Source organism: Lissotriton helveticus, chromosome 9, assembly GCF_964261635.1.
Source record: "Lissotriton helveticus chromosome 9, aLisHel1.1, whole genome shotgun sequence".
NCBI lineage: Eukaryota > Metazoa > Chordata > Amphibia > Caudata > Salamandridae > Lissotriton > Lissotriton helveticus.
In genome coordinates, this window is record NC_136070.1 from 1,043,491,306 (window position 1) to 1,043,515,081 (window position 23,776).

General features: G+C 43.5%; 1 protein-coding gene across 3 annotated transcripts in view; it reads left to right on the forward strand.

Annotated features, from left to right (window-relative positions):
* Nucleotides 1-23,776, forward strand: part of OGN (osteoglycin) — a 52,793-nt gene that overhangs the window by 6,313 nt on the left and 22,704 nt on the right. For all 3 annotated transcript variants that reach the window (XM_078661393.1, XM_078661395.1, XM_078661394.1), the window contains exons 3-4: nucleotides 12,569-12,638; nucleotides 20,557-20,715. In XM_078661393.1, coding sequence (XP_078517519.1) covers nucleotides 12,569-12,638; nucleotides 20,557-20,715 — 229 coding nt within the window. The remainder of the gene's footprint in view (nucleotides 1-12,568; nucleotides 12,639-20,556; nucleotides 20,716-23,776) is intronic.

Here is a 23,776-nt window from a genome sequence, read left to right on the forward strand (position 1 = left end):
TGATAGAAAAGCAGACATTTGAGGTGAGCAAATTTAGAGTGTCGCTGGTGTTGAAGGTGCTCTATACAGGAGCTGCCTTCCACCTAAACTTGGGAACTACCCAGAGTTCTCTCCTTCTTTTTTGCATAATTTATGTGTCACTCTATGCCTGCAAGGGTATTGTTTTGATATATATATATATATATATATATATATATATATATATAATATATATGTATATATATATATTTTCTTTTTTTTATTCTAATAATATTTGTAGTAAGTGTCAGTTTTTTGGATTTTATTGTATATGTAATTACTTGGTAATTTATTTAATGTTCTGCAGTTGCAGCAATGTTTTGCCTGTCTTGCAGGCTTGCTCACCAACACGGAAATAACGTTTTTCACTCATTTTAAACATACACTTTTTTTGTTGTGAATCATGTATGAACTACTGTGCAATTGAAACTCTAGACAGACACGTAGTTCTTTTCAGTTTCTTACGTTAACAAGTTATAGTTAAATTTGACTTTCATCTATTTACATGATGATTGATAAAAAAAAATATTTTGTACAATTTTTACCAAACTTTAACAGGATACCTCATGCGTATAGCAATGATTAGATAAAAAACGAATTACCCAAAATTCATCGCAAGTCTAGAAGGCATTATTCTAGAATAAATCGCATTCGCAAGGTTTTCCCTTCTGATAGTATTCTGGTTAAGCTGCAAATTCCGCCCAAGTGGGCTATTATGCACAGCTAATACATATCAACATTAAACTATTCAGCCCATGTGGGCATAATCTACAGCAGGAATTATTTTTCTTTTCAACAAACAGCTGTCTAAAGAAAGTGCAAAGTGCAAAATTTGCTCTCTAAACAACGAAAAATCTAACATTTAAAATCATGAATAGGGTATGAGAGGAAGTTTCATGTTTGAGTTTGAGTTTGAGTTTAAAATATTTCTTAAGCGCGCGTACACCGAGCGGTTTCATGGCGCTGTAAAGTACTAAATCCCTGAGGGGGGGGAAAGACAGGAACACAGAGAGAGGCTTTATGGTGAGAAGGCTTGTGTAAAAAGAAAGGTTTTGAGTGCCTTGCGGAAGAGGGTGTACTGGGGGCAGGTTTGGTATATAATCATCACAGATGAGTATGGAAGTCTCCTTCCATATTCAATCCTTTTGGAATTTTCATATTTAATTCAATTATGTAACACAACTCAAGCTTTCTCAAGTTTTTCTCACAATTGCCTCCTCTGTTATTCGGTGAGACAACATCAATCACAAAATACATTAAGCCTTGCTCATTTCTATTGTGGACGGTCTCAAAATGGCTTGCAACTGGATATGATCTATCGCCATTCTTAATGGCTCTTAAATGCTGACAAATCTGTTTGTGAACAGACAGAATAGTGCTGTCCAAGTACCTCAGGCCATATGGGCACTGAAGCATGTAGACAGCATACCCTGTTTTGCATGTAAATTCACCATTGATTTTCTCAACATGAGTTGATAAATTTGACATATAAGATACAGTGTTCTTCCCATGTGTGCAAGCCTTGCACTTAGTGCATTTTAAGAAACCTGATTTCCTCCTAAACCATGTTTACATATGTTCCGCAATACCATTTTGCCTAGTATTAGGTCATTTTGAAAAATGTGCTTGTTCGTGATGTTTCATACTTTGGCTTATTGGGTGCTGTATGTTGTTATCATTCTACAGTGATCTTTTCCTTGTAGTTCTTGTTTCTTTTTAGACTTGCTTTTGTCAAACCAGATATTTTCCCTTGTCATTTTATTCGCTTTTGTTATTGCTGTCCTGATACACTCATCTGTGTAACCTCTAGCCTTAGAGCGACTATTCATTCTACTCAGTTCTATACTCATCTGTTCTTAATTACTGCAATTTCTCATGGTCCTTAGGCATTCCCCATAGGGGATGCTTCTTATCAAGTTCTTTGGATGGAAGCTTGTTGCATGAAGCAACATGTTGCCTGCTGTCGGCTTCCTAAACAGTTTTGTCTCCAATTTCCCATTGTTTATATAAACAGTTAGATCTAAAAAGTTTACACTTGTGGAGCTTAATTCATAAGTAAACTAGGGATTAAGATTATTTGATTCAAGTTTCTTAATGAAATCTTTTGCCTCTTTCTCCATGTGGTACTTTGTCCGGACGACCTGCTCCTCCCATCAGCCCATATGCAAATTCGCATAGCTGGGGGCGAAGCAAGGTTCACATCGCAGTACCACAGGTCTGATGAAAAAAGTTCTTCATTGAAAAGGAAGTAATTATTAGTAAGGCACGTCTCTACCATTTGAAGTAGCCTCTGCGTATGCAACCATAATTTAAGTGGTCTACTGCCCAAGAAGTTTGAAGCTTAACCAGTATACTATAGGAAGGGAAAACCTTGCGATTGCGATTTATTCTAGAATAATGCTGTCTAGACTTGCAATGAATTTTGGGTAATTAGTTTTTTACCTATACATTGCTATACGCATGAGGGATCCTTTTCAAGTTAGGTAAAAATTGTACAAAATAAATGTTTTTATCAATCAGTATGTAAATAGATGAAAGTCAAATTTAACTATAACTTGTTAACGTAAGGAACTGAAAAGAACTATGAGTCTGTCTACAGTTTCAATTGCACAGTAGTTCACACATGATTCACAACAAAAAAAGTGTTTGTTTAAAATGAGTAAAAAACTTTACTTCCTTGTTGGTGAGCAAGCCTGCAGGACAGGTGAAACGCGTACAATTTGAGCCGGTGAATGAACCCATTTTTATGCACCTGTACACGGCGTTGTCATCCTAGTAAAGTTTAAAAAACAAACCAATATATGTAATATAATGTAATATATATATATATATATATATATATATATATATATATATATATATATATATATATATATATATATATATATATATAATAGTATATAATAGTGTTACATTATATATGTATATATGAACATAGACACATATATATATATATATATATATACATATACACACAAACATATATATTACAGCTCCACTTGCACCAATCACCGGTGCACTCAAAAGGCGGGTGCTCTTCTGCGGTGGTGCCCCACAGTCAATATCGCGCTCCAAATGACTACCTTGTATACTCTCAAGAAGTCGAAAACACTCAAGTCGGGTAGCGTAGCAGATTGTTTATTTCGCCAGCAGTACTTCAAGACAGACGCGTTTCGTTTCCTTCATCAGTGACGAAATAAACAATCTGCTGAGACAAGCTTCAGTCTTACCATACTTATGACCTTGTAATTTATCACAAAATTATAGAAAATAACAAGGTACGTCTTAGTTTCTCAGGAGTACGTTTTTTGGCTAATTTTAGGAACTGCAACTTTCTGTGATAAACTATATACATTTATAGTGTATCTGACCTCCAAAGAATAAGGTCTCAATTCTAAGATCTCTTACTGGCCAAGAATTCCTTATCAGTGACTGTGTAATTTAACACTGACTGCCTCCCTTTCATAAAAACGGCTCCTTTTATAGTAATTTGGAAATAGGTCTTATGATTTCAGAAAGCTGATAAGTGAACCTCCTGTATAAATTGGCAACGCCCACACAACTTTGAACATTCTTGACTAAAATTGGTATGGGCTACCAAACTATTGCTAAGATTGAAAGTCCCTTGGTTTTAATTATGTACCAAAAACAGCAGTGGTGAGGCAAAGTATGTATTCATCTTACTGAAAAGATGAACTTTCAATCATTGTAAAAATGTACAAACGTGACATATGAGTTTCTAAGAAATTAAATAGATCAAAATATAATCTAATTAGGCAGTAGAGAAGACATAAATCATCTCAGTAAGTCATCAATAAAATACTGAATGTTGCTGGAGCACTGCAAAGTCTGGAAAACATTACCTGGTATTTGAACAACCCAAACTTGGAGACTGGTTTTGATGTCATGGGACCGCCACTATTAGGCCGTCGGTGGTGGTCCGACCGACAGACAATACTTTGGTACGACCATTGCATTACAATGCAGGCAGTCTGACCGAAACCAATCGGGGGAAGACCGTCGCCTTCGACAAGATCTACGATCCCGTCATGGAGGCGGTCGGAATCATTTCCCTAGAATGGTGGCGGTGCCGAGGCAGGCACCACCATCAGGATTACGATGTCCCTTTCCGACAGCCTTTTCGTGGTGGTCCTACTGCCATGAAAAGGCTGCCGGAAGGGACTTTGGGGGGCCCAAACAGGGCTCTCGTCCCTCATGGGCCACTACAAAGTGGCCCTCTGGGGCACATGTAGTGCCCCAAGCACATCCATGCACCGTGTGCAGTGAACCACACGGTGAATGGATGTAAACAAAGTGCTCTTTACACTGTGGCTTGTTCTGTGGCCCTTTTCCTGGGCCGCAGCACAAGCCGCCGTGTTAAAGGGAACTTTTTGAACCGCCAGCATGGTGGTCGCATTCTAATGCTTGTTGGGCGATCTCCTGACCACCGTTATGGCGGGCGGTGTTCCAACTGCCGCTATCATAATCAGGCCCTTAGTTTGGCATGCCACTTGCCACTCATCACCCCCTCAGACACGTAGTAGATTACAAGCTACCTTGAAATCGAACTTTGTATTACCTTTGCATTTTGGATTTAATCTAACAGAAGAGACATTATTGACAAAGGGTAAAGATTCTTCATTGTGATCCAGTTAAGGAGTTAGTGATCTACATATGTTCTCAGCTCACCCCCTTATTGAGCACAATAAATGACAGAGAAGAAGCAGGAAATTGCGATAGCCTAATAAACCCATTAGCCAAATGTTTACCTAAATGCTATCTAAGAAATTATATTTCTGTTTAAATGAGTGTATACACTTGACTATATGCTCCACCAGTTTTCAAATCAAACTGTGTGGAGGTAAAAAATGTACTTTTTGTCTTACTGAAAACATCACTCTTCACAGCAAAGAATTATGTGAAATACACAGTCTTACAAGTACTTTAAAAAGTCAACTCTCTGGATATGCATGAAATCATACAACTAGTCAAATAACAATCAACTGAACTGTTCTTGTGGCCCAATAAGAGGTTAACCAAGATTGCTGTGAACTGAGGATTCGAATAAAAACAAATCTTTGCAAAATGATTCCCAACCACACCAAATAAATAATATGCACATAAAACTTCACTGGACCTCAATATAGACTAGAACCACCAAATGCCATAATCTCCACAGGGATAATTTTTCTTGATTAATAGAATTTCCAATGGTTTACAAAATCAATAGCCACATAATTCCCAGGGGCTCCAGAATGTAAAAGCCCTAAAATGGCTGTCTTCTGACCCTAAGGCAAAATCATCTTAATGGGAACTATGGTATGAGCCACAGCCGACTACATAGTATCAATGTCCATCTGGGAACTCATTTAATTTCTTCACTTTAAAAGGCAGTTTCTTTCATTGACGAGGAGTCTACTTTTCCGCCAGCTGGGGTCTTGTAATGTGCATAACTGCTACTGCAGCACTTTTAGAGGGTCCAGCTTTACTACTATGTTTTTTTCTGATCACCTATAATAGAAACATAAACTATGTACACTATTTATTTGTCTCTCTATTCTTTAGAACCCTCAAACACATCCTTTAGAGCCGTGGTACTCATAGTACAGCCCACGGGCCGCCAGCAGCCCGGCAGGCCTTCATTGGTGGCCCGCGGAAATTGCCTTGCTGTGTCTACGTTTCTAGTGAGGCCAGCAGTAAACACAGAAGATGACCGCAGGAGTATACATAGTGATCACATATTAAATAGGTATTCACAATGTATGTTCCTGCAGCCATCTTCTGTGTTTACTGCTGGCCTCTTTCACCTCACGGTACCGTTGGAAAGCTTCCAAAAAGGGAGAGACAGATGCAGATAGAGACAGATAGAGACAGACAGAGACAAAAACAGATAGAGACAGAGACAGACAGACAGAAACATATAGAGATGGATAGAGACAGATAGAGACAGACAGAGACAGAGAGAGAGATATAGAGACAGATAGAGACAGACAGATAGGGACAGAGAGAGACAGACAGATAGAGACAGATAGAGATAGAGACAGAGAGACATGTAGAGACAGAGAAAGATAGACAGAGACAGATACAGATAGAGACAGAGACAGATAGAGATAGAGACAGATAGAGGCCGACAGAGACAGACAGATAGAGACAGAGATAGAGATAGAAACAGATAGAGACAGACAGAGACTGAGACAGCCAGAGACAGAGTGAGAGTTAGAGACAGACAGAGAAAGATAGAGACAAACAGATGAAATGAAATGAAATGAAAAAGAAATTTATAAAGCGCTCTGTGGCCAAGCGGCTTCCTGGCGCTGAGGAACACATCGAAATCTGCCTAACTGGTGCGAGAGAGATTAGCCCGGGAAAGCCTGAAGAAAGAAAAAAGTTTTGAGGGCTTTCCGAAAATGAGAAAAAATGGCAATGGAGCGGATAGAGAGGGGAAGAGAGTTTCAGATTTGTGGAGCACGCACAGAGAAGCGGGTGCCCCCTGTGCGGGACTTACGGAAGCGGGGAACGTGAAGAAGAGAGAGGGAAGAAGATCGGAGGGAGCGGGGAGGGGCGTGGGAGGAGATCAGAGAATTGATGAAGAGAGGAGCGGACCGGGCCTGCGCCCGAAAGGCCAGGCAGGCAAGTTTGAACTGGGACCTGAACTGAACGGGGAGCCAGTGAAGGGTTTTTAGGGCGGGAGTGATGTGAGAGAACTTAGGTAAACGAAGGACAAGACGGGCCGCCTGGTTCTGGATGGCCTGGAGACGACGGGTCTCGTAGGCAGGAATGCCTACATACAGGCCATTACCATAATCCAGGCGGGATGTGATAAGGGCAGTGATGATAACTTTAAGGGCATCAACAGAAAAAAACCGGGAGATCTTACGGATGAGGCGGAGGGAAAGAAAACAAGAGGATACTACAGAACTAATGTGCGCATGCATCGAGAGGTCATTGCTGACCTTGATGCCCAGAGTCCGGACAGAGGGAACCGGGGAAGGTGGAGGACCAAAGGAAAGGGGCCAGTGGGCCGAGGACCAGGGGTTAGAGGGGCCACCAGTGAGGACAAGCTCTGTCTTGTCAGGGTTGAGCTTCAAATGATTGAAGCTCATCCACTGGGAAATAAAGACAAGAGTTGACCTGAGCTTGGGAAGAGAGTGAGTGGGAGAGGATAGATCAAAGACGAGCTGGAGGTCATCAGCGTAATTATACACTGAGACCCCCAGCTCAAGAAGAGAGGAAATGAGGGGGCGGATATAGAGGTTGAAGAGGAGGGGGGAAAGAGAGGAACCTTGGGGTACCCCACACGTGACCGGGAGGGGAGGGGCCGAGAAAGAGGAGAGATGGACTGCCTGCGAGCGTCCCTGCAGAAAGGACGCGATCCAGGAGAGGGCAACGCCCTGAATGCCCGCTGCGCTGACACGGTCAAGAAGAATAGTATGATCGACCGTGTCAAACGCAGCGGACAGATCCAAAAGGACTAAGGCCTGAGGAAGGTTACCATCGGCCTTGCCCTTCAGTTCGTCAAGGACCGCAAGGACCACGCCCTCAGTGGAATGGCCCGGTCGAAAGCCGGCCTGGTGGGAGGCCAAGATGTTATTCCCCTCGATGTAGGAAGAGAGACAAGATGTTACATGGCTCTCGAGAATCTTCCCTAGATAGGGGAGGAGGGAGATCGGCCTAAAGTTCGATGGAAGGGAGGGATCCAGGCCAGCTTTCTTCAGGATGGGAAGCACGATGGCAGACTTGAAAAAAGAGGGGACAGAACCCAGAGCCAGACAGGAGTTGAGGAAGGTTAGGGGGGGTGGGACAACTAGTGAATAAGGTTCTGAGGATGCGAGCAGGTGCGCAATCCACCGGAGAGCCGGACTTGACCTTAGCAAGGAGGTCAAGAAAAAGCTCAGGTGAGATGGGTGTGAAGTGATCCAAAACGGGGGAAGAAAGGGGGGGATGGTCCGGTATATCAGGGGGAGGAACAATCGGGATGTTGGCCTTAATGGTGGTTATTTTATTGATGAAATAGGTGTTCAAGGAGTGACAGAGGGATTGCGAAGGAGCAGGGGAAAGACCAGCACGGTCAGAAGTGGCCAGGCTACGGACCAGAGAAAAGATCTCACGAGTTTTGTTAGCCGAAAGGGCAACGCGGTCCGAGAAGTATTTGGATTTGGCTGTTAAAATAGCGGATTTGTAAATATTGAGGAGGGCCCTATATTTCAGGCGGAGAGTGGGGCAATAAGTGCGGCGCCAACGACGTTCCGACCGTCTGAGCTCAAGCTTCAGAGATCTGAGGTCATCGGAAAACCACCTGTGGGCGTCGTGAGGACGGGCCGATCGAATCTTTTTAAGAGGGGCGGCCAGATCGCAAGCCGCGGAAAGCCAAGTGTGGATGGCATCCGCCTGATTCTCCACAGAGAGGTCAGTCAGAGCGGGGGCAGATAGAGAGAGAGAGGAGGAAAGATCATTGAGATCAACCTTATTCCAGCACCGAGCCCAGATGTTCTTGGGCAAAGTAGATTTCTCGGGCTGACCTAAGGGGATTGAAAAAGAGATCAAAAAATGATCAGACCACCCACAAGGGGAGATAGAAGACACCAGGGGATTGCAACGGAGAGACCAGATCTGGTCAAGAGTATGACCATGGATGTGGGTAGGGGTCAAGACGTGGGATGAAAAGTTGAGACAGCAGAGAGTAGCAGAAAAGTCTTTCGAAAGGGGGTCCTCCTGCGGGTCGCCCGGCCAGAAATTAAAATCCCCCAGCAGAATTAGCGACGAATTGTCTACAGCCAGGGTGGCCAGGAGATCCTGCAAAGAGGACACAAAAGAGGGCATGTACTGAGGGGGACGGTACAGAAGAATCACCGTGAGAGGGACCGGGAGATTGAGAGAGCGGGCCACCAGAAAATCTACATTGGTAATGCCAGGATGTGAAAGAAGCTGGAATTGCAGGGATCGACGGACTATCATCGCCACGCCGCCCCCAGGTCTTCCATCTGGGCGGTCGGCACGGAGGGCATAGTGACTTGCAGGGAGAATGGCAAGAATATCAGGAAGTGAATGAGAGGAAAACCAAGTCTCAGTGAGGAAGAGAAAATCCGGGGGGTCCGTGTCCAGTAGATTGAAGAGAGCGGTTTGATTTTTTACGGCGGAGCGTGTGTTCAGGAGAATAGCAGAGGCATTAAGGGGGACAGGGGAAACACAAGGAGGGGGGGACAGAGAGGAGATCGGAGAAGACAAAGGAGGCAAGGCGACACCGGGGAGGGGGGGGGAGTAGATGCCATGCGAGGATAAGTGAAGAGCTATAGATGGGGAAAGAGGGATTGAGGCAGAGAAAGATGAAAGTTGGGCCGAAGAATACGCCAGACGAGGAGCAGAGTCTGTGGCCCCTAGTCCCGGTCGGTCGCGGACGGGCGCAGACGGGCTTGCCTTAGGCGCGCCTTCGGCGCGCAAACGGCGCTCCCGCTGCGCCCGTCCGCTGCGCGAACGGTAGAGGCACATGTTAAGTAGTGAGAGTGGGAGGTGAGATCCGGGGGGCGTGGCCAAGAAGTGGGCGTGGCCGGGAGGGCGCCCGCTGAAGGCGGGAAGCGAGTGTGAGGGCTACCGCTGCAGCGTCCAACTCGGCTGCGCGGGAGGGAGGGAACAAGGGCAAGGACCCTGAACAGGTAAGGAGAGGGTGGGTTTAAAAAGCGCACTCAGGCGCTGAGAACTCAAAATAATCAGGGCTAATAAGGTGTGGCTGCTAAAAGCTCCCGCGGAAGGCAGGGAGTGATCCTGTGGCGAGTCAGCTAGCACTCAGCTGCTAAATAGTGTCCCAGGGGGCGTGGCCAAGAAGTGGGCGTGGCCGGGAGGGCGCCCGCTGAAGGCGGGAAGCGAGTGTGAGGGCTACCGCTGCAGCGTCCAACTCGGCTGCGCGGGAGGGAGGGAACAAGGGCAAGGACCCTGAACAGGTAAGGAGAGGGTGGGTTTAAAAAGCGCACTCAGGCGCTGAGAACTCAAAATAATCAGGGCTAATAAGGTGTGGCTGCTAAAAGCTCCCGCGGAAGGCAGGGAGTGATCCTGTGGCGAGTCAGCTAGCACTCAGCTGCTAAATAGTGTCCCAGGGGGCGTGGCCAAGAAGTGGGCGTGGCCGGGAGGGCGCCCGCTGAAGGCGGGAAGCGAGTGTGAGGGCTACCGCTGCAGCGTCCAACTCGGCTGCGCGGGAGGGAGGGAACAAGGGCAAGGACCCTGAACAGGTAAGGAGAGGGTGGGTTTAAAAAGCGCACTCAGGAGCTGAGAACTCAAAATAATCAGGGCTAATAAGGTGTGGCTGCTAAAAGCTCCCGCGGAAGGCAGGGAGTGATCCTGTGGCGAGTCAGCTAGCACTCAGCTGCTAAATAGTGTCCCAGGGGGCGTGGCCAAGAAGTGGGCGTGGCCGGGAGGGCGCCCGCTGAAGGCGGGAAGCGAGTGTGAGGGCTACCGCTGCAGCGTCCAACTCGGCTGCGCGGGAGGGAGGGAACAAGGGCAAGGACCCTGAACAGGTAAGGAGAGGGTGGGTTTAAAAAGCGCACTCAGGCGCTGAGAACTCAAAATAATCAGGGCTAATAAGGTGTGGCTGCTAAAAGCTCCCGCGGAAGGCAGGGAGTGATCCTGTGGCGAGTCAGCTAGCACTCAGCTGCTAAATAGTGTCCCAGGGGGCGTGGCCAAGAAGTGGGCGTGGCCGGGAGGGCACCCGCTGAAGGCGGGAAGCGAGTGTGAGGGCTACCGCTGCAGCGTCCAACTCGGCTGCGCGGGAGGGAGGGAACAAGGGCAAGGACCCTGAACAGGTAAGGAGAGGGTGGGTTTAAAAAGCGCACTCAGGCGCTGAGAACTCAAAATAATCAGGGATAATAAGGTGTGGCTGCTAAAAGCTCCCGCGGGAGGCAGGGAGTGATCCTGTGGCGAGTCAGCTAGCACTCAGCTGCTAAATAGTGTCCCAGGGGGCGTGGCCAAGAAGTGGGCGTGGCCGGGAGGGCGCCCGCTGAAGGCGGGAAGCGAGTGTGAGGGCTACCGCTGCAGCGTCCAACTCGGCTGCGCGGGAGGGAGGGAACAAGGGCAAGGACCCTGAACAGGTAAGGAGAGGGTGGGTTTAAAAAGCGCACTCAGGCGCTGAGAACTCAGAATAATCAGGGCTAATAAGGTGTGGCTGCTAAAAGCTCCCGCGGAAGGCAGGGAGTGATAGAGGCAGATTGAGGCATAGACAGATAGAGATAGAGACAGAGAGACAGAGTCAGAGAGACAGATAGAGGCAGAGACAGATAGAGACAGAGACAGGCAGATAGAGACAGAGAGAGACAAACAGATAGAGATAGAGACAGAGAGAGACAGAGACAAATGAAGACAGAGACAGATGGAGACAGAGACAGACACAGACAGACAGAGATAGAGAGAGAGGTAGATAGATAGATAGATAGATAGATAGATAGATAGATAGATAGATAGATAGATAGATAGATAGATAGATAGATAGATAGATAGATAGATAGATAGATAGATAGATAGATAGATAGATAGATATGTGTATGACAGGTCTGGTGGCTTAGTGGACATATGTGTCTGCTGCAGGGGCCTGTGTTCAACCTCATGGACACAGTTCAACCTCATGGTCACAGTTTGTTTTGCTCTAGCTCTACCCCTCTCACTGACACTGCCCCCACAGGTGTGGCCCTCGGCCACAAACCACATTATAAATTTGGCCCCCGAGAGAAACATTTGTGAGTACCCATGCTTTGGAGCGTTCATAAACACCAAAACTGTATACGCTCAGAAATCTCTGTAACTCTATTCACTTCTAACTTTGGCCTTCCGTCTTGCACTGTGACTGACCATATTTTGTCTGGTCACATGTGCTAATCCACCTAAGAAAAAGAGCACTTCAGTGCCGTGACTTGTAGGTAAATACTTTACTTTGGCAATGCATATTTCATTACATTGTTTATCTTTGCTTAGTCATCCTTGTGTGTTTAAAAATGCCCTTTGGTTATAGTAATTCAAAACCACTAGTACCCTTTCTTTGCACAAATGAGACACATATTTCCCATAAAGTGTATCAAAATTTAAAAACGTGTTTCTAAACCTGTCCTCTTCTAAAGACACTAGCCTGCTAAAAAGCTCCTGTATTGATCTACTAAAACTGTATCAGATGAATATTTTTTTTTAATGTGTAAAATATGTTTGTGGGATATGCTTCCAGTTAACAAAAAATAACCATTATACTTCTTGCCAAAGCGAAACTTATTGGATTTGCCAATGCTTGCTTAATAAGGAATTGAAAAGCAAAAAAGTAATAGAGAACAATTCTTCTTCGAATATATGAGAGGATGACCTAGGAAAGAAATATTTCAACGAAGTAGCTTTTAGCCTAAAAGAGAGCAAGGAGGTCATACAATGTAACAACCCTCCAAGACAAACAATATTTTACTCAAAGCTAAAGCCCAGGTTGCACACAATGTACGAGTCTGTCACGGTAGCATCAGATTATGAGGTGGAATGTCTGATTATGTTGCAGATCTGCTTTTCACTTTGGCATAACTTTTTGTTTTGTAAGGGTAAGGGTGCTTTGATTCGTCCCCAGAAGGATGAGCCTACCACAGACTTGCCATCAACACAAGATGCAGGTAAGCAATGACAGACATTGGTAAAATCATGATGGAATTTCACAAAAAGAATGCACACAAAGTGGGTATTAATTCAATTAACGGTTTGAAGACACCCTGAAAGCCATTGTTAGCCTCAGTATGTTTTTGGTATGCTATGAATCCAAAAATGTAAACAGATGACTGCATTCTACTTTTAATCAATGCTTCGCTCAGATTGGATTAGACAGATTGAACAAAGTTTGAGTAATATCTTCATCAGCACAAAACCACCTATGGTTTACCCTTCATGCATTGTATTATGAACTGTGCAAAAGTGGTTGGTGCTGTTCAGGAGTAATTTGTGCGACTCATGCAGCAAAAAAAGTTAGCGTCCAGGCAAAGTAGAATCGTCTATACATTCAGTTAGAGTTTATCATACAACCTGTTATTTGTGTTCCAAAGTGCAACACTTCATATGAATTAACAACTAAAACGTTGCTGTGCCAAGTCACAAACTTGCTACCTTTATAGCATGTTCTAATCATACAAGCCAACCAGAAGCTCAAGGCTCACTCCCATTATAAACAGACCTTTCATCAAGGAACTAAAACCTTCTTGGGGACAATCTTTCCCTGTGGACAAAACTCATATAATAGAGATCCCTCCCTTTCCACCTCCACATTTTACCAAACACCAAGAAGTATGAGATAAAACCCCTCCTTGTCAGCACTGCATATTGCCTTGATTTGAAGTCCCTCTAAATTCTAGTTACCCTTTGCCTTCTCCCTGGTCCCTTCAAATCAGTGGAAATTGTTTTAAAGTAGGAAAACTCTATGAAAACTAAATTAATCAAAAGAAACTGTCTTGGCACATAACCTTAGCCTACTTCTTCTTGATGTCCTTCTTGGCCCATATCATAGCATTATGGGATCATTGTGCTACCAATCACAGGCACTTGCACTTCCCCAGCATGCCCATCTATGAATACTACAGGATGCATAGTGTAGTACAAAGACAGCTCCTACATTTAGCGCAACAAAATACATCACACCAGTGTCCAATTGCATCACTGGTTTCTTGTTGTCAAACACAATGTCCTTAATTCACTTTATATTGTTCCCCTGGCAATCCACTGCAACAGCCCAAACTTTAGGCTAGTTAAGCTTCAATGATATTTACATAATAGATCCCTTTGCTCAAGAATAGAGCCTCGGTAAATCATTACCCCTATGAGAAGAAATACATCAGTGCACACTTGTTATCCATGCAAATGGCAACAGTTTGATATCTGGGTAAAACAAGAAACATCCAAGTTCAGGAAGGAGGTGAAGACTTAACTGTTCCTAAACTGATGATGTTGGAACAACCCACAAATAAAAATTCACAAATCCTCTTTAACCTATTCATGGAGCCACTAACCGAAATCCTAAGTGCATCCAACATCCACTATCATTTATACTGATGATATCCAACTATATCTGAAAGTCTCCTTTCCTGAAGAAATCCGAGCCCTCAATCCTATTCTTCAAAATACCCAAAACTGGCTGTCATACAACCACCTCAAACCTAACACTAAAGAAACGGAGTTCTCTAAATCGCCCCTGTGAATCAGCTACACACTGTCCATGAATGGATGAAGCACAATTATTGATTCAGCAACATATCTAGGAATTACTCCTAACTAAAACCTCAATAAGCAGAAGCACATTAGTGCCACTACCAAAGGAGCAAACCTCGATGAACATATTAAGAATACTAAAATCCTTCCTCCCCCCAAAAGACCTCAAGTCTGCAGTGTAAGCCCTTGTGAATCCCAGATTGGAATATGGAACCCTTTCCTGCCTGCCCAAGACCACAACAGCCCCATTAAGGGCTTCCCTTTAACTCAATTTCAAGACTCATCATTGGTTCAAAAAGGAACAATCACATCTCTCTTGACCTGAAGTTCCTCAACTTGCTCCCCTATGAAGAAAGAATTCAGCTGAAAATTGCATGCATGACTCACAAAGCTCTTAATTTTTTCTAGATTAGATTACATTTTTTCTTCCTGTTCGAACAAACTTGTTCTGTTTGATATATGCATGCAGACCACATCTGACTGATATATATGTTTGTGCCTTGATTTGCTTGTAGAGCACTCTGATACCCATGAGGGTCATGTTCACGCTAAAACTTTTCAAGTAAAAATAAATAAATTGCCCATACAATGAAAATGTCATTATCAGATGATTCTGTGCCATACCACCTAACGAAACTGAGCCTATTCCCCGAACAGTGATGGTAGGTAAAATCACATGTGAAATTATTTTTCAATCTACTTCCAAAACACTTATCAGGGAGGCCACATTCATACCACAGGCTCTTCCATGATGTTTGATGTTTGATGTTTTTTGGTTTTTGTATAGCGCACATACACTCCATGGAGCATCTTAGCGCTTCTGATTTCACTGCAAAGATGAATTATCTGGGGGTAGAAGCTGAGCTTTGGATGTCCTTAGACTAGAGTCTTACATTTTGCATCAGATAATCCATAAATCCATGTTTTTAGGAGTTTTTTATAAATTTTTTCAGACGGTGATGCTCTAAGTTTAGCTGGCAGTGCATTCCAGGCCTTAGCGCCTAGGACTGCTAGGGATTTGCCACCCTTGGTGGTCAGTCGAAACTTGGGTATGGTCATTAGGTTAGCAGTAGCTGATCTGAGTTCCCTATTTGGGAAATATCTGTGAAATTTGTTTGACAGATATTTGGGTCCGCACTTATGAAAGCCTCTATATGTGATCAGAAAGACTTTGAATAGTATCCGTTTCTGGATGGGAAGCCAGTGCAACGCATTCAGAGCAGCTGATGCGGAAGATTTCCTAGGCCATCTTAAAACAAGCCGGGCCGCCGCATTTTGAATCATTTGCAGTTTGTGCAGGGTAGATTTAGCAGCTCCTGCATACAAACTGTTGCAGTAATCGATTCTCGATGTTATGAGAGCGATTGCAACTGTACGGCGGGCGGCCAGTGGGAGGTAATCAAAAAAAATTCTGAGGCCCTTGATTAAGTTGAAGCAGACACCGGCCACTTCTTTGGATTGCTGTTTGAAAGACAGCATATCATCAAATTTTATACCCAGGTTGCGTGTAGCCCTGATGGTATTGGGAGGGGCTTCTGCGTCTGATGGCCAGCATGTGCGAGGGGAGAAGATGTTATTTTTCCCGAAGGGCAGTATCTCTGTTTTCACAGAGTTGCACTTAAGATGGTTATTGTGCATCCATCCAAAAGTCGCAGTTAGACAGTCTTTCAGTATCTGTTCGGCCTTTCCTGTATCTTCATCCAAGACCAGGACCAATTGGGTATCGTCTGCATATGCAACCGTGGTTACATTATGCGTGGCAATTAGGTTGATCAGGGGTGCCATATATAAGTTGAACAAGGTAGGGCTCAGGCTAGAGCCCTGTGGCACCCCTGACCTAACCTCCTTCTCCTCTGAGTAGAAGTGTCCCAGTTTGGTTATTTGTTTTCTGTGGAGCAGAAAGTTTGTGAACCATTTCAACACGGTGCCCCCAAAAAGACAGAAGAATAATATAAAGCTCCAGAATTCTCTCCCCCGGCTGATAGTAAGGTAAGAACATCACCCTGGTCATCACAAACAACAACAAAACACTGTCAACAAATACCACAGTGCAATCCAGCATTCCTGCCATCCTACCACAGGCCATGGGAAAGCATGCTACCGGTCCACTAATTGTTTCAGTATCTCATCAAGGATACAACATGCTATATAAATGAACCACTGTAAAATACTGTGCACCAGTGAACTAACAGCCCACAATAGTGCACTTTGACAAGCAAGAGTCCTCTCAAATCTAGATCCACTGAAAAAGGAGTTGTGTAAGAACAGCTATTTAAGTTTGTCCAAGGAAAGGTGCATTTTTATTATTATTATAAAAATAATTATAGGCAACATGGCTCATTAAAAAGAATATCTGTAGACACAATATTTATACAGTGTATATTTAGCAAAAATCATTCTATAATAACTTTTTTTTGAGTAACAAGAACAAAAATGCAAGGAACAGGGAAAATAATAAATAAAAGTGCCTAAATAAATGAATGAATACTAAAACCATCTGCCACTCTATGGGAAAGCAACAGTCACATGTGCAAATGCCAAAAAGAAGTTTATGGGCCTGATTTAGATGTTGGCGGTATTACCGCCAAGCTGCATCGACGGTGGGCCTGAGAAGACCGTCAAAACGACGGTGTCCCGCCAGCCGTATTTGGATGTTTCAGTCCTGCATGAGGTGTACTAGTGGCTGTTCTCTGATGGCAGGAGACTGCAGCTGGACTCAATGGACTTCATACAATGGGAGTGGCCATGGAAGGGAGGTAAGTGACACACACACACACACTGTCCCTTAGCCATAGGTGCACCCCACACTGGCAGCAACGAGGGCAGGTGCTGTCTAGTCGTAGCCAGTCAAAAAGGGGTGGGGAAGTGGTGAAAAGGTGAGTTTTCACCCCTTCCCCCCATCCACAAACTAAGGAATGACGGTCAGACTGCCACTTTTTTCTTGGCGGTAAGGCAGATCTAAGTCTGCACAGTAGGAAAGATGACTGCGGGACTGCCGGCATCCCCATTTCCCTTTTCCACCATCAATGCAGTGATGTTTTGTGGCAGAGACGGCGGTTCAAATTCAGTCTTTTATATGTGGGTCTGCTAACATCTGACTAGGGCAGGCAGGTTTACATTTGCAAAGTTGACAGCAGAACTGTTACCGCCAACATCTAAACCAGGTCCTATGATTTTTTTTAAATTGTATTTCTTTTCTGATATATAATTCTACAGACCAATACATAAAACATCTCTGTGACATTTCAAAACGTTTAGAAATGTAAAGATTCTATAACCATTAATTCTGTCTGGAATAATTATTAACTTTATAGCTGCATGCAAATTTTCCGACTATTAAACCTCTTTGAAAGATGAAAAATATTACTTTTAGTTGCTCTACATGAAACAGAAGAATCACAGGGGTTAGAGTGTTTCATCTACAATTATAATCAGGCTAATTGGTATTTCAGATGGTGCCAGTGGCGTAGTAAGGGGGGCAGGGGGAATGGACAGGAGTTTTTGGGGTCAGCAGCCTCCCCCCGAGCCCCTGCTCCCGTAGGAATCATCAGCATCCCCACTGCTCTTTCATATGGCTGCCACAGATACCGCCGCCACAGGGTGGCAAATGCAGTGGCTGCCACAGGTGGCTGAAGGTCTAGCTACGCCACTGGATGGTGCTATCAAGAGCTCAAAGAAATCACATAGTATTAAATAAGTTTTGGAGCCAAAAATGTTATCCATGTACTTACACATGTGAACTATGATCCCTGTGATCTTCCCAAGAAGCATAAGCATGCAATCCTTCTCTTGAACAGTATTCGCTAAGCCAAACACCCTTCCTGAAATGATACAAAGTCAAGAAACATTTTTGAATTTTCATAAAAAACTGAAAATTCACTTATTTAAAATGTATTTGGACTAAGGGCCTGATTATGAGTTAGGTTGTCCTGGAGTGGGGCACCATGCCAGCGCCCCATTCCAGGACAGCCAAAACTCGACCACAGCCCGCCCGCCAGATGACGAGTAATCTCGTGGTCTGGCGGACAATCCTTTAGCATTCCTACAGGGGTGGCAATTAAAAAGACACCGCAGTGGGAACACTAAAGCCTGTTCCCGCATGGCATGGACTGTAAAGTCCATGCTATGCAGGAAAGGGGGTGACTGCAAACAGTGGGGGGCACAACATGAGCCCTCCTGCAGGCACACCATGGCCCAGATGCAACAGGTGGCCATGTATGACCCCCTTTGTTTCCTCACCACCACAGTTTTCATGGCCACCCTCACCGCCATGAAAACTGTGGCGGTGAGGAAACTCCTAATATACTCAGCGGTTCAACAGCAGCACTGCCAGCATTTTAGAGTCTCTCACCTCTGTGCCACCACCATGGGATCCATGATCCCCAGAGGTTGCGGTGGGCCTGTGGCGGTCCCACTGCCGTATTCGTAATACGACAGGTAGACCGCCAGTCCAGGGACTGCCACCACAGTTCAGCAGTCTGATGGACCGCTGAACTCGTAGTCAGGTCCTAAAGCTCGTTGGAACACTAAACACACACTCTGTGCACTTTCCTCTCTACCTGACATGCCTTTTATCTCCACCCATTCATTTCACTCTCCATTTCCTCGCTTCTTCTCAGTCCTGAAATCCAGAATTGCTTTTACTTTGGGTATGCAAATTACACTTTGGAACCATTTGCTCCTCCTTGTTTATTATTCCTTTATATTTTCGTTTTCTGTGCTCATCCCCCAACCTTCAACTCCCTTTCTTCCCTCTCTCTACCAGTTTCCTTTGACTAACCATTGAGTTAACAAGAAAACAACTTGCATCTTCCTTTTCTAACTGCCAGTTTAGATTTTTTATTGATGATATTCAGTGATATCTTTAAATCAATGGGGGAAGGAACAGCAAGATATTTATTGAGGTCCTACACCATGGCCCCACCCGGAAAGTAGTACATTTGTTATCAAAATCAGGGTAGTTCCTCCACTGCCAACTGGACAGAAATAGTAGAGCCAGTTGGCTAAGTTATGTGTCACTGGAAGATCTGAAAGTCAGATCTTGGTGCCCTCACACACATGTTAGGGTGTCATGCTTTATCATTGGGCGCTTCTCGTCTGGCTGGCGCTGCGATGCATGCTTTTTTACCGGAGATCTTTTGATCTGGAGATGCCGTAAAGATGAATGCAGGTAAGGGACTTAAGTGAGTTGTAAGTGACTAAAATAGGCTCTGATAACTCTAAGATTTATTTTTATGAAAACAAGGTACCAGCCAGGACAAAAAAAAAAAGATGGTGCTATTTTATAGCCTTCAGGTACCAGGATAGCTGCTAGACATAAAATGGTCACTAGTATGGTGTGGTCAACATGTTTCGTGACATTGGTGCCCAGTATTCGGGCACTTCGTCAGGACCAAAAGTCAGTTAATCCCTTATCTGGGGCTGACGGTCTCCTCTAGAGTAGCGAGAGACCTCTTAGTGTTTTGCCGGTACGTCCTGTGTGGGTGCCGGTCAACGATTCCACCTAGGAAAAGGAGACATAAGGTGGAAGGAACAAGCAACACACATTTTGAGATGATGTGTACCAAGTTAATGCAATTATTATATACCTCATCAGTGATACTGTGAGTAGATTAAACGTTGGGAAGCATTCAGACCCTAGCAGAATGTTCACCGAAATTGCAAGGAGGCAGAGGAACCTGGTGGTGGACTGTGAACCTTATTTAGATAAATCTGCCTGACTAGTATGGCTCTCTTTGGGTAAGGGCGACACCACATAGATGGCTCCCTTCACTACTCTTCAAACTTTTAGTTTTAAGGAAACAAACTTCTACAGCTTGAAGTTATTTTCTGTGAACAAAAATCAAATGGCCCTGATGTGCAGGGTGTATCTCCTTGTGGAATGAGACGTGGCAGATACAAGCATGAAAAATGATTGATGGCCACCCCACCCTCAGTAGGGCATGGTAGCCACCATAATGGCCTGCTAGTCGCTTGGCAGTCGAACCACCAGATCAGTGGTTACAATCAGTGGTGTCAACTGCGGCCTGATAGCATTTGCTCAGTAATTAAGGCATCTCTAAATGGAACAAGAGAACTGTGTTCTGCCTGTTCCACCATGCCCTAAATAAAGCCCATTGTTTTTCTGAAATATAATGGACCCTAATACTAAGTTGGAAGAGTTGGTAGAACTGTGCTATATAGTTAATAAATATAAATATGTAAATAAGAAAATGAAGTTAATCAAGTGGAATCAATGCATTAACAAGTGTTATAACTGGGAGGACATCATTTTACTTTCTTTACTCTTGATAACTGTCCTCTCTTTAGGTTTGATTAACGTTTACATTTTTCTTTCAGATTTGCCTACCTGCCTACTTTGCGTATGTCTAAGTGGCTCAGTTTACTGTGAAGAAACAGAAATTGAAGCTATACCCCCTTTGCCAAAGGAGACCTCCTACCTCTATGCACGCTTCAACAAGATCAAAAAGATAACTGCCAAAGACTTCGCGGACATTCGTAAGTGCATATATCCCATCTTAGTCTACTAGTTCCCTGCCACAGCTGTGGGTATTTTTTAGTAATGCATCGAAAATGCCTCATTGTTGCAAATGAATGAGAGAGGAAATGACTACTGATTCAAATGAATGAAGCTGAATTTGCATCTTGCCCAGTGACAGGAGCTGCTTTAAGCAGTGTGGAAGTGATCAAGTTACAAATACTCTTTTGGTATTTTCCCTTTGACTTTAGTATCAACACCATCTACATTACAGACACCCTTCTGGGAAGACCACAGTTCCAATAAATAGCTCATGGAATGTGCCAGCGCTGGATAACATTTTGCTAGACAAATATACTTAAGAATCATTGCCATGTACTGTTTTGAATGTGTAGATGACAACAGTCCTTGTTTCCGGTTTTTGCTACAAGTTCTCAAAGAAGGCAAGATCATTGAAGCACTCTTTATCAGTACAGAAAAGTTTTATAAATGCTAAGGGATGTGGGGTGTTTTAAAGACCACGTCAAATTAAAACGTACAAATAGCCCGAAGGATGTGGAAGTGAAGGAGGCACCTAGATGATATGATCCAGATTAATTATGGGGTCTGTACAATTAAGTCTTTTATTGTATGGAAAGAAATAATGTAAACTGGAGTAGATATTGCTTGGACATGGCACCATCAGAAGCCTTACATTTTAAAGGTTGCAAGAATGGGGTTATTGTTGATGGAAATCTTAAGATATATGCTAAAATAAGAATAGCAGACAAAATACAGCACTTGATCTGATCCCGAAGGTGCTGCTGCTGGCCAGAAGTCAGTTTCAGGGGTGTTATACTCATACATTTTGAGAACCTAACATGGCAGGCGAGTGAAGCTTGATGCACGTTTTAAAAATTGCAAATAATGAATTCACTGTCAGAATGTAGCTAGGAGCAGAGCTGTCATACTATGATTTTGACATTCTGCAGTTCAATATGGAAGTACTCTTGGCAAAATGTGAAATTAACACAAGGTTGGTTCCCTTTATTATTGCCTTGGTGGGGTCCCGAAGACACTATTAAAATGATGCTTCCTCCAATGATTAATATTTACCTTACGATGTTACCTATTAAAATTGCGGTGAAACATTTGCAAGCTCCTATTTTCAGCATCAATGGCCACCCCTGCCATATCCATCCATTATATTCCTATTTTATCCATTATCCATTATATTCCTATTTTTAACAAAGCCACAGCTCCACATCCACAAAGTCAGGCATAAAATCATTAAGACGAAGAGTTAACACTTTTCCAATCTGTACTTATTAGAAATATAGGGCGGTAGTTCTTCGATTGTGAGGGATCCCTGTCTTTTTTATGAATAAAACATATCATTGCTTCCATAAAAGAGCCAGATTTGTTCAATGTGAGGAAATGGGTAATTAATTTAAATAATTTAGTGAAGAGTAGTTTCAGAAATTGAAGATAAAATGTAAACGTGAATCCATCAGGACATGGCACCTTACCAACTGGAAGTTGTTTAACCCCAGTGAACAGTTCCCCCACTCGAAGAGGATCGTCGAGTGGAGTCGGGTCCGTTTTTGAAGATTTGTACAAGGAAGAATCAGAAAAGAACGAGGAAAGTGAGTCCTCAGATGGTGTGGCTTCAGGGGTGTACAGTATTTGGTCATCAGAAAACAGATAGCAATATCTGATCTCGGAAGAGTTAAGTACCAAATTGAGCAGTAATCAAAGCTATAGAGGACTTTTCTTTCCTGTTCCTAGGGTAGTTAGCTAACAAAGTCCCTGTTCTGTTAGGTCATTCATTGTATCTGGCATTTATCTTGAAAAGAATACCACATGCCTTTTCTGTAGCAGTTTTATTGAATTTAATTTTAGCTGCTACTAACTTGTCAAGATCAGTTCTAATATTTTTAAAAGTTAAAAACATATGTTCTAATCTCTAAATTTCATGAAGAATGGCAGCCGATACAGTCTCCAAAGCTCTTTGCTTATTAGAAACATGTCCGATAATAAAGTCTCTGGAAGCAGCCTTGAAAGCTTTCCAAAAGAAATGGAAAGCACACTCTCCCGTATCATTGATCTTAAAATATCCCTTAACAAATGCCTCATGAGAAGAGATCAAATCTTTATCACAGAGTAAATGATTATTGAATCTCCAACAAGATCAGGGAGTAGGGTTGCGGAGGATCTCTATATCAGTAGATAAAGAGGCATGGTCCGAAAATACAATTGAGCCAATCTAATAGTTCTCTATGTGTTGAGTAAGGTTTCTGTATAGGAATACATAATCTATCCTAGTCTGTGTTTTATAAGAGACAGAATAAAAAAAAAATCTTGAAGGGAGGGATGGGCCAGTCTCCAGGAATAATTGAGAGTACAATGTTAGCGGGAAGATGAGTGAGTTATTTGTTTAAATCCCATGGAACTGTTGAATAAGGAAACGGGCACATAGCCGGTCTGTAATGCAAGATGTGAGGATGTACTATGCTAATGGCAGAAGATGCTGACGAGTTGCAACGTTGCAGGATGCATGTCTTACTGATTACCCTGTACGGATGGGAAGTTATGTATAGGGGAGAAAAACGGAAAAAAGAAGCTGTTGAAATGATGAAAATTAATGCAACAATATGTTTCCTGTTATACAGCTGTGAATAAAGAGTTTAAAAAAAAAAGAGAGAGTACAATGTTTGATAGCATGCTTAAATGCTTTTTGGGCTCCATGAGGAAGGAATCTGGAAGATGAGTGATGATCCAAAAAGGGGTCATTTGGTTACAATCTCCCCTGAGGTGAAATTGTCATTATCGGTTTGTGTGATCAGTTGTGAAATAAGTTTCCAAAACAAAGGGTCAGGGTTAGTGGGACCATAGACATTGAGAATTGCAAACAGGAGCCCATCAATATAGAGGCATACCAGGGCCCATCTACCTTCCTTGTGATGTTCTTGGGAGACTAGAGAAATATTTAAGCGTTTATGACAAAGAATTACCACCCAATTTTTATGTTGTGTAGAGGTAAAAAGGAAAAGCTTTCCGACCCATTGTTTTTTTAGCTTGTTAGTATCCGCTTCGCTGAGG